The 12,309-nt window shown below is 37.5% G+C and overlaps 1 protein-coding gene across 1 annotated transcript; it reads left to right on the top strand.

Moving 5' to 3' along the window:
• The first annotated feature begins 10,922 nt into the window (after positions 1-10,922).
• Positions 10,923-11,759, top strand: LOC111900908 (uncharacterized). The gene has a single exon (XM_023896779.1). It carries the CDS (start codon positions 10,923-10,925, stop codon positions 11,757-11,759), a length of 837 nt encoding a protein of 278 aa, XP_023752547.1.
• Positions 11,760-12,309: the final 550 nt, after the last annotated feature.

The following is a 12,309-nucleotide window of genomic DNA, read 5'->3' as shown; positions in this document are numbered from 1 at the left end:
CACATAACTCTGTCTGGTCTTGGTAGAAGACTGCTTTTAATAAAGAAAATATAGGATTTTCTGGAAAGGACTCTAATTCACCAATACTTTAAAAACTACTACTTTTATAAAGTTATTTGTATAAAATGACACTAAATACTTATGAACTCACCAGCATTTGTTAAAATGCTGATAATCGCTTTTCAAATAACTTGTATTCTCAGGTCAACATTAGACAGGTACAATCCAGGAGCTTCTGTTGAAGACTATTTTGTGCCAAGCTGTATCTATACTAGTTTCTATATTACTTTAATGAGTCTATACAATGTAAAACATGTAAAACTATTACTATTAATGCAATGGTTGTTGTACTTTGATTACTATAATGCATGTGTTGTGATACTTGACATGACGTCATCCACCCCAGAACGCTTCCGTCGTTCCGGTTTTGGGGTGTGACATTTTAGTTAAGGATTTTAGTACATAAAAGTATAAACTCTTTGTCAAAGTATTTTAATCCCATTGTGTTTATAGTTTGTATATCTTTTATGGGGTTATATACTCGATTCACTATAAACAATGCTCTGATACCAATCTGTCACACCCCAAAACCAAGAACGGCGGAAACGTTCGGGGGCGGAGGACGTCATGTACAGTATCATAACAATACAAAATAGTAATAAGACACCATAAATGAATAATCAAAATAAAAGACGAGTCTTGAAGATGCTTCTTCTTCTCAAAACCTGGCATCAGTACTTGTCTACTGACGACCTGAGAATACAAGTTATTTTGAAAGCGTAGATCAGCATTTAAGCTGATGAGTTCATAAGTATTTAATGTCAATGTTTGTATAAGTTTGAATGTAAATGTTTGTAAAAGATTGAATGAAAATGTTTGTATATTCAATGTAAATGTTTGTATATGTTTAAAAGCTCTAGAAAATCTCATATTTCCTACTAGTATAAAAGTAGTCTTCTACCAAGACCCGACTGTTTTGAATGTTTGTTTCTCTATAAAAGTGGATGTTTTTCCCTAGTTTATAACTATCTTAACTCGAAAATAGCTTGCATTGACTTTGAAGTAAAATTGTCACTATATGAAAGTAATGGGAAAAGTAAGTGTTCATGGGTCTTCAAAATTTACAACCTGCAGTACTAATTACCTGAAAACGTATTTGTTTTATTAATGTCATAATGTGATAAGTGGTTCCCATACTAAACGCTCTCCCTACAAGAGATTATGGGAAACAAGAGTGACTTCCGCAACGAATTGCTAGGCCATAGTATCCACATTAAAGTTATATGATCATGTATACCTAATTTATTATCACCTTTTGTTTAGAACAATGCGTTAGTGATCATTGGTATAGTTAGATCCTGTAGTTGTTCCATGCTATAGCATCTTAGTATGTTCTTTCTGTTATAGTATCTTAGTATGTTCTTTCCATTATAGTATCTTAGTATGTACTTGTATATGATAGTATTATCTGTGTGTACTTGTATATGATCGTATTCGCTGTTGTAGTATTCTCTGTTATAGTATTCTCTGTCTAATATTTGTTTATGATAGTATTTTCCTAAACTATACCTATAATAGCTTAATAGTAATTTCTGTTAGTATTCTTCTTTGTAGTATTTGAATGATTGAATCGTACTTTTATATCTACATATGTATGGATAATATATAACTAATGTTTAGACGACCTTCGGCAACTAACCGATTACCCTAAGTACACATTCAAACAAGAAAAAGGACATAAAGTGGGTTAGCAGTTCCAAGTCCTTTAAACAATACTTACAAAACTATACATATATAGGCATGCATTTGACGATATATAAGTTAAAAAGGAAGTTTTGTAAAACCTTTTGAAGAGTTTAATAATAAATATTGATGACTTGATGTCAATTTATAAAACGATTTAAAAGTAGTTTGTTTGATAACACAGTTTGAGGTATATGAAATCCTATTGTTTGAAACACAGTTATAAATCACATATGATTGATTAAATAACAAAGAGGATAGCAAAAGATTTATGTTTTTCACATGAGGATAATCATATGTTTACTTGTATCCCCCCCTAAAAGTTTATAAAAGCATTTACAAAGTATTTGAAAATATAGATGTAGGGGTATGAACTCACTTGATAGATTGAAGAAGGTGAGACGAAAACAGAGCAGAACTTCGACTTGAAAATGTTGATTTCTCGGGATTTTCGGCAATCTCGGGAATCTCATAAGTGTAAAACCTTCCTTAGGAACTTGGATGTGAAGATCGGGGCTTCGGGATGGCTTCGGGGGTTTAAACGCAGAGCTTCGGCACGAGAAAGAAGAGAATTGAGCAATGAAACTTGTAACCCATTGAGCTCTATTTATAGCCCAATTTTTGGGTCCCACGTCGTGGCAAAAGGCTTGCCCAAGTCATGGAGTCGATATTATCCTCTTCCATGGACGAGACGTCTGCTGGTAAGCCTAAAAACCCATCAGTCAGGGTCCCCCCGTCGTGGCCAACTGTGCCATGTCGTGGCTAGCCTGACAGCCTCGGATTTTGTGTCTTGAACTTGTAAAATCCGTAACATCCACGTACGATCTCCGTATTCGACGTTCTATATATGCACACATAGGTGAGAATATGCTCTACAACTCTCGTTTAGATTTCGTCGGATAATTTTGATTTTATTTTTAATTAATTATTTTTAATAGGCCAAGACACTAAAACTCCATTATAAAGCCATAACTTCTACATCGGACGTCCGTTTTCATCAGACTTTTTACCGTTGCGCTACCATTGTTGAGATCTTCGATTCTCATTTAGGTTGTTTCGGCCAAAAATCCCTCGATCTTTATTTCGAGTTTTTAGCTATCTACTACTATCCTGAAACTTAGAAAAATCATAACTTCCTCATATAAAGTCGGATTTTGACGTTCTTTTTATGCACGTTCACAGTTTAGTATAATCTTCGATTTTCGTTTAGATACCTAAGGCTAAAAAGTATTTTGAAATTTCACTTTTTACGTTTTTCAGTGTTTTACCGGTTTTGACACGAATTTTTGATTGGTCATAACTTCTTCGTTATAACTCAGATTTTAGGGTTCTTTATATTTCTGAAAATCTTGACACGATACTATCATTTTAGCCAACCCAATAGAAACTTTTGAACAATATAATTTTGATGCTAATTTTGTTATATCAAAAGAGATTACAATTCCTGACTTTTTAGATCATTACATTGATTCGAAATATCGCGTTGTCACAACGAGTCTGTGAAGGGACTCGACGAGTTGACTCGCTTTATCACAACCATGAATAGCCAGGGAACTCGACGAGTCGGGGGGTGACTCGACGAGTTGGATCGTGATTCAGGGATTCTGATTCATGGAACTCGACAAGTTGATAGACCAACTCGGCGAGTTGAGTCAACCAGGATGTTGAATTTGACCAAGATATTAACTTTGACCAGGATGTTGACTTTGACCAGAATGTTGACTTTGACGTTGACTATGACCAAGGTTGACCCTTGGAGGGTTATGAAGTACGAAATGGATTCTAGAGGGTAGTCCCATGTAAGGGTTTGGGCCTAATTTGGAAAATTGGGCCATTAATGGGCTTTCATGGATTATATAGTATGGACCTCGATGGGTTGGGGGTGAAGCGGTCATTTCAGCCCAAGTTAGGGTTTTGGATCATGTTTTCAGACCTAATTGCTAATTGGGAGATATTTTGATATTGATACCTTGAGGTGAGTTACCTTCCAGTAGGAATGTCGGACCACTATGAGGTGAGTTACCTTCTAGTAGGAGTCAGTCGAAGGTACCACCGTCGGCCCACTAGTAGTTGATTATAGTATAGATGATTGTTGTAACGCCCGTAGATCTGGGCTAGTCAATTTAGAGACGATAAGCATCAAAAATTACTTTTTTATGGAATATTATTTACAAAGATTAATCTTAACCAAGTTGTAGTATATGTCACAAGGTTTCCGTGCATACAAAGAACGCCAAAATCCGAGTTATAACGAAGAAGTTATGACCTGTCGAAGTTTCTCGACAGAACCGGCGTGACCCAGCACGACATAAATAGTGAATTTAAGGTAGATAGATATCTATCCTTAGTGATCTAAATGAGAGTCGAAGATTTCTTCGATAGTAGTCAAACGATAAAAAGACAGACGAAAACGGAGTTCAGATGAAGGATTTATGAATTTCGAACGGAGTTTTCCTGTCCCGGCCTACTAAAGATAATATATAAGTAATATAATTATAATATATTAAAAATAAAGTCAAAATTAGCCAATCGAGTCTAAATGAGAGTTGTAGAGCATAATCTCACCTACGCTTCGATATAAAGAACGTCGAAAACGGAGTTCGTATGCGAAAGTTATGAATTTCTGAAGTTCGGGGCGCGAAACCCCGAAACTGTCAGAGACCACGACATGACAAGCAGTACCACGACGTGGCAGGTCTTCTGACACCTCCGGGAGTCCCCCAGATGCAACTTGCGATGACGCATGCGGTGACGACCAGGCCCACGACGTGGAAAAAGGTGCCACGACGTGGAAAGGGCAAATTTTGACCCATAAATATATTTGAAGGGTCAGCCGAGTTTGGTTGCTCATTCTCTCATCTCTCTCCCATATTACATCGTTTTACGTGCAATTTTAATCCCACGAAGCCCCGGTATCACCCCAAGACCCGAAGCAAGTCCCGAAGTCCGAAGATCCCGAAAAGAAAAGAGTTTTCGAGCCGAAGCTCTGCCCGCGAGAAACCCGGTGTGTGAAGTGATCGCGGTTTCACCGAAGAATATCTACTTGAAGAGTCATAGTGCTGTCCGATCATCTTCTAATCAAGTGAGTGTGTGGTCACTTTCTTCTAACACATAAATATTAAGTATTTGCTATGAAATACGTGCTATGTGTATAATATAAAGATGTTTATATGTGTGAGTGTGTGGCCACTTTTTTCTAACGCATAAATATTAAGTATTTGCTATGAAATACGTGCTATGTGTATAATATAAAGATGTTTATATGTGTGAGTGTGTGATCACTTTCTTCTAACACATAAATATTAAGTATTTGTTATGAAATATGTGCTATGTGTTTATATATTGTTTGTTTATTTGAGATGAGTATGGAATGGATGAACTGTATAGGCTTTAATGAGTTAAACTGTATATATATTTTGTATCTACGAATATGTTAGGTAGGACATGGGTAGATGAGATCCGTGAGTATGGATCAGATCAAGAGGTTAGTTTTAGATCCGTGAGTATGGATTAGATCAAGAGATTGGATTTAGATCCGAGAATATGGAATAGGAAAAGAGATAAACTTGTTATTAATCTAGGAGTATGGATTAAGACATAGTAAATTGTCCCTAGTCCGGGAGTATGGATTGGGCACAGTTTAAATCCAGGAGTATGGATCAGAACAGGATTTAGGTATAGTAAATTGTCCCTAGTCTGGGAGTATGAATTGGGTACAGTTTTAGATCCGGTAGTATGGATCAGACCAATAGGTAAACTTGTTATTAATCTGGGAGTATGGATAAAGACATAGTTAATTGTCCCTAGTCTGGGAGTAAGGAATGGGCATAGTTTTAGATTCGGGAGTATGGACCAGACCAAGAGATTAGTTTAGATCCGGGAGTATGGATTAGACCAAGAGGTTAGTTTTAGGTCCGAGAGTATGGATCAGGTGGAGATATTAGTTTAGATTCGTGAGTAGGGATCAGATAAAGAGGAAAAGTTTAGATACGAGAGTTTAGATCGTGGCGTTGTGAGGATCGATAGGGTGGGATAAGAGTTGCTTTTATATGGTGAAATTATATAATTTTGGATGTTCTATATATATTTATATTATATAACATTGTGGGATGAAAACCCTATATGCTCACCAGGCTCCCAAGCCTGACCCACTCAGTTTCCTTTGCATCACAGGTATCGATACGAAGATATATTTCACGGAGAGACTAAAGGAAATGTAAAATCTTTAGTGTAAATAATGTAAGTTCTATTTATGTTTATGTGTCTGTATCGGAACATGACATCCCAAGATTTTGTTATATAATGAAAATACATTGAAATGCTTTGATAAATCTTTATCATATTTTGGGAACAAATTCTGCAACTATTTTCTTTAAAAGATTACTCTGATTTTAAAACAAGCATAAACAAATCGGTCTTTTCTGGCCGTGAAAAATAGAGATGTCACAATTGTCTTTGTGATAATTGTCTGGTATGTTACTATCTATTATGCTATTTGTGCTAGTATGCTATGATATTATGTGATAGTGGTAGGAAGGGGACTAGTCCCCGAACCCGGTTGAGATAGGGTAGGTCGGGCACCTAGATATGCCTGACAGTATGTTATGCTATGTTATTATGTGGTAGTGGTAGGGGTGAAATAGTCCCCGTAACTGGTTGAAATAAACCGGAGGGTCGGTCGGGAACCTAGATATGCCTGGCAAGGTAGGTCGAGCACCCATATATGCTTGACAGGGGTAGGTCGGGCACCCCGATATGCCTGATAAGGGTAGGTTGAGCACCCAGATATGCTCAGTAGGGTAGGTCGGGCACCCAGATATGCCTGGCAGTATGTTTATTCTATGGTATGTGGTATGATGGGGGAACTCACTAATCTTTGTGCTTACGATTTACAGTTTTGGTTTCAGGTACTTTGTTTTCAAAGGAAAGGAGCCAGCTCGATCGTAGCGCTTCACACTATGTTTTATGCACATGAGATCTTTAGGATTATACTCTGATATTGTTTCATTCTAACATGTTTTGATTATTGACATACTAGTTTTGATATGGGATGACACTACATATGTTTATTTTATATGATTGGCTTTATAATAACTTAATTAAAAATGAAATTTTTGGTCTTGAATTTTTGGATGTTACAAGTTGGTATCAAAGCCTTGGTTTGAGGGATCCGGACACACCTTCGGGGGTGTCTGGACTCAAATCGAGGGTTTGAAAGATTTTTACAAGAAAATATTTTTTCTAAAATTTAAAATAAAGAGTTTTTGATAAAGAACAAGTAATGTGATGTATGAAATCAGCCGAGCTCAAGTAAGTTTTCCCCAAGATACCTATACATGTTATGTTATGTTATGTTATGTTATGTTATGTTATGTTATGTTATGTTATGTTATGAATTGAGAATACGTGAAATGCATGCTTGATTAGGGATAAGGATCTAGAAAGGATGCCTTATGTGCCTACTGTATGTGCTTGTAGACCTGCATGCTAGTACTAATCAGTCAGTGATAGGATGGCATGTTTAGGAAATTCTTGATTCCATGAGTCTTAGAATCTCATGCCACTATAGATTCCTGATAAGAGAATAGACTGGTTAGATTGTAGTATGTTGGTTAGATTTTTCCGTTGTCTGAATGTTACTTGCTTTGTGCTTTGTGGGACTCTTAGCAATGTGAGCTAGCTACTAAGTGAATATGCTAAGTCACATGTGGCACAAGATGGATAATGCGACAACCTTCAAATTCAAGTCAAACCGGTCAAACTTAACTAGTACTTCTATGATAAGAGTTATTCTATGTATAAAAATGTGCAATTATATGTCAAGAATACAACTGTCTTGGTGAATCTATGTGTTTATCAATGTGAAACCCTAAGAAGGGAGTTAAACGCATCAAAACAAGACTATGGACCCTTTTGGGGACTTCAAATAATCATAAACGATGCATAACGGGGTTCACGAATCTTGCATTGCGGGGATTTTTCACCAAATTCATATTTTTATCATTTTAAACTCCCTAAACTCATATTTTATTCATATCTCAAGGATTTATTAATTATAAATCATTATTTTACAAAAAAGAAAATAGCTTAGAATATCAAGTGGGTCATGTGTGCCCACTTGCCTTCCATGTGTCACCTCCTCATTAGCCAACCATATCCACATCACACAAACCAAGGCAAACATCCTATCAATCTTGCATTTGCTCCAGCAACCTCCTACACAAAGAAATCCTTGAAGGATTTCTTGGTTTGCCTTGATCATTTCCTTCACCATCAAACACTTACACTTCTCTTACCCCTCAAGAAAGCTTCTTTTTCTCTCTACTTCCAGCCACTTTTTGAAGGAGTTCTTAAGCTATTACTTCACTTTTTGGTATGTATTTCATCTAAACTCAAGTGTTATTCCATGTTTTCATAACATCCTTGAATCATCTACACACATTTTAACACCAAAAATCGTTCTTAGGATCATCCAAAATTTCGCGTGTTCATCAAGTGTTCTTGACTTGATACTCCTCGTCTTCAACCTTCCAATCTTCAAGAAATCACTGAAGGTGAGTTCATACCCCTAAATTTTCCAGTTTTCTTTCGTTTTCAGAGGGGGGGCATAAAAGTTAAAACACCAAAACATATTCAAAACTTAACTTGACAGCTTACAACAGAAAAGTTGTGACCTGTTCACGAACTGTTTTACCCAAATTAAACTTAATATATTCAAAACTGTACAATATGAAAGTGGTTCAGGTTTATACCTTTAAAATGACTACTTGCACATCTCCATACGATTTTTCTACAATATATGGTGATTTTTAAAAACCTGCCTATCAAAGCAGCAACAAAATCGGACCAGGTTGTGAAGATGAACATTTTCACACTGGTTTGAGACCACCAAAAATTATAGGAAACATTATGAACACAGTAGACTCTTTTTCCAAACTCTCAGAGGTTACGGATTCAGTTTTTGAATTACGATGATTTTTCTATAAATATTCTAAAATAGTGACAGTTAAGGGTAAAACTGTCAAAACAAGTTTAAGAGTTATTCACACCTTGTAACGTGCTGAGCAAGGTGTGTAAGATTTACACTTAGTATTTTCAATGTCATTTTTATTGAAATAAAAAGTCATACATAACAAGTTTTCATTAAAACATAAAACACTCATGATAAACTATAATAGGTAAAGTTTTGAACACCTCGTTTAACAAAGAAACATTAATACAATCGATTTACAAAACAGGTATTTCATTACAAACTATGTTAACTTGTTAATGAATAATTTGTGAGACATTCACCTTCAGGGTACTCTTAAGTACAACAGAAAAGTCTTGTAGTTATAACCAAAATCTCTTGTAGGGAGAGCGTGATAGTTGTGTATAGATCTATTTTGGGTCTGACAAACCCACACCTAAGTTGCATGCAACAGCTAGACCGACAGGTCTAGGGTGACAAGTGTCATAACATTCCGACGCCTGAAGAACGTCGAGTACGAGGTTTTCGAGTCTTAGCATGGTTATAACAACTCACATGGGGAATTAACAAAACACACAGTTCATGGGAATTTAAGGATTTCACAAAAAGGAGTTTTATTTAAATATAAGACCACACATAAATATGACGATTTACTTACATATACTAAGTCTTGGTTCAGTTAAGACTACAACAAACCTTTTACAAAATATTGGATTTTCTGGAAACGAACTTGTAACAAACTTTAAGGAACAACATCCATTTTTCATTCATAAATTGCTTATGAACTCACCAGCTTTAATGTTGATACTTTTTCAAAAACAACTTGTATTCTCAAGTATTCAGTAATACAGGTAATCACAAGATTTTTGAAGGCAAGACGCTAAGGCACAGATTTCTTTTGAACTATTTTGACATCATATGTAATTTATTTGGAAACATTTTTTTTGCAACGATGTAATTTTTTAAATTTATATTTATGATGGTTGTGTTTACTTTCTTCACTATTGTTATGATTCTGAGCATGAAGTCCTCCGCCCCCGAACGTTTCTGCCGTTCAGGTTTGAAGGTGTGATAGATAATCTCAGAGTGATTGACTTGGCCCTATTACTCAGCTCTAATCTGAGTCTAACCATTCTAGGGATGAGTGCTTTACTTGAAGGATTATCTGATCTCTGCTACATGTGGATATATTCATGAGGTAGCTAGTTGACATTAGCGGGAATCTTTCAGCCGCTGAGGACTGGGTGAGTTTGGGAACCTAGGAACATTTGGGATATGCTTCAGTGTGTTAGTAGTGAGGTTTAGTAAGACTTGGGTGCATCATTTTGGGGAAGTGACTTGGAGGATTCGAGAGGATTTCTAAGGAAAGAATGGATAGGTGTGGAAGGTAGTATTGGGCTCGTACTACTAAAAGCACAGGATCCATACTCAAATCAGTGAAAGTCTTGGAGAATTTGAGAAGCTTCGGGGAGGAGAAGCCTTGAGTATGTTTTGACCAGTGGTTTTGTGGTCTTTTAGTATGGAGATGAGCACTCCGGGAGGTGACTCAGGTTCGGGTTCTGGTTTAGGTTTCTACTCGGGTGCGAGTGCTGAGTCGATTAGCAAGTAGATGAGGGAGTTCATCTCGTTGGAGATTACCCACGGTATTTTGGAGTAGACCCCTGTAATTTTTGGTTGAGTCAAGGAGGGGATCTTCACTGGCAACGCTGGCAAGTGGTTCAAATCTCTGAGGCCAAGAAGCATCTCTAGCTTTGAGCACCTGAAATACCTTTTCCTCAACAATTTCATGTAATTGAGGAAAGGTAGGGGCGCTAACTCTATAATGCCATGCAAGCAAAAAGAAGGGGAATCAATCGCTGAATATTACGAACGGTTCACGCTGGTGACATTAAATGTTCTAGGACATGAAGAGTTCCTGGTAACAGGTGCTTTCACCCAAGGTTTACTTCTAGGGCCCCTATCGAAGAAGATGCAGGGAACCGTTCCTCGATTCCCAGATGAACTCAAGTTCCATGATGAAAAATACCTTAGGAAAGTCAAAGGGGAAGAGAGAAAAGAGGCCAATATCAAAGCTATAGTCAATGCATATGCAAAGTAGGAGGAGGCGGTGTCACGGCCAACCTCGGCTCAACATGGAAGACAAGATAGCGACCAGCAATAGCACAATCTTCACCCCCGGCACATGTCTAGACAGTACAGACCGTTCTACATGGATGATAGCAAAAGCGGTCATACCGACATTCACGTGATCAATAAAGCCCCAACCAAGGAAAACAAAGACAAGCCCAAGTTTTGTGAGTACCATAAAAGAAAAACTCATGATACAAACGAGTGTACAGTGCTAAAAAGAGAGATTGATGAAAAACAACCAGTAGGAAACATTGTTGATAAAGAAAGATACCTCAGGGAAAAATTCGGCGAGGATAAACATCAGCTCAAAAATCAAAATGATGGAGGAAGAGACCGAGAAAAAAGGGTGGAGATACTCAGCATCACCGGGCCTTGCCCATGCACCAACCGCCAAAGCCGATATCCCGATGCAAGGCCATACCACCAAAACATCCTCAACATAGCATTCTCGATGAATGACCCAAGACCAAAGCATTGGGATCCCAACGATCCATTGCACATCACCAGTTTCGTTAGTCGACACCGTATTGAACAACTTTACATTGACTATGGAAGTCGAGTCAACGTGATCTACAAGCATTGCCTTAGCCAACTGCCCATTGAATGGATAGAGTATCTCCAACCTCTGTGCCAGGGCCTGCTAGTCGGTTTCACTAGTCACCACATTTGGCAAACGGGAACAGTCAGACTCCTGTTCGCTTTGGTTAGACATGACAGGGAAAAGGAGATAACAAGGGTGCTCGATTTCTCGGTTGTCAACTGCCCGGCTGAACACAACATTCTCTTAGGACTCCCCGCGCTTTTCCAGTTGCGAGCAATTCCATCTACCATCCACGGCATCATCAAATTCAGCACAAGTGATGGATCAGCCACGATAATGGCGAATAAGCCAGCCAACAAGTGTGATGCTCAATGAGAAGGAAGTCAGGAAACCCAATTGCGTCAAAAAGGTACTCACCAAAAGACAGAAACCTCCCGCTGGAAATCTGCTGAAGAACAAGTGTCGACCCAAGAATCAAGGAAGAGATGGCGAGACATGTTTAGTCGACTCATTGACAACCCGAAATTTCTATCTTGTACAGCCATTCAATTCAATCAAACTTAGACTCGTTTGTACTATCTTTTAGCATTGTTTAGAGTCTGTTTGAGTGTTCTAAGCCTAGTACATTTAAGGTTTGGTTTTAGGGATGAGTTATCTTAAGTTCATAGTGTTGTATTCAAGCCAAAAACTCCTTAAAAAGGAATATATGGCTGTACACATGGGTATACAACCGTACACTCAAGGTGGTCGTGAACTCCTCCTATATATATGATATCCTTCATTTTTCCCTCACTTCTTCCATCTTCAAGTCAAGAATCCAGTTTCTCTCTCAACTATCATCAAGAACACTCCTTCTAATCTTCAAAAGTGGTAAGTGGTTGTTCCATCCTTCTTGAAATCCTTCCTAGTCTTGTAAACATCTCAT

This window comes from Lactuca sativa, chromosome 2 (genome assembly GCF_002870075.4).
Source record: "Lactuca sativa cultivar Salinas chromosome 2, Lsat_Salinas_v11, whole genome shotgun sequence".
NCBI classification, from domain to species: Eukaryota; Viridiplantae; Streptophyta; class Magnoliopsida; order Asterales; family Asteraceae; genus Lactuca; species Lactuca sativa.
This window is presented reverse-complemented; position numbering and strand designations above follow the sequence as displayed.

What these genes read in the sequence shown, in the direction of transcription:
- LOC111900908 (XM_023896779.1), top strand. Translation starts at nt 10,923, where the DNA reads ATGGATGATAGCAAAAGCGGTCATACCGACATTCACGTGATCAATAAA.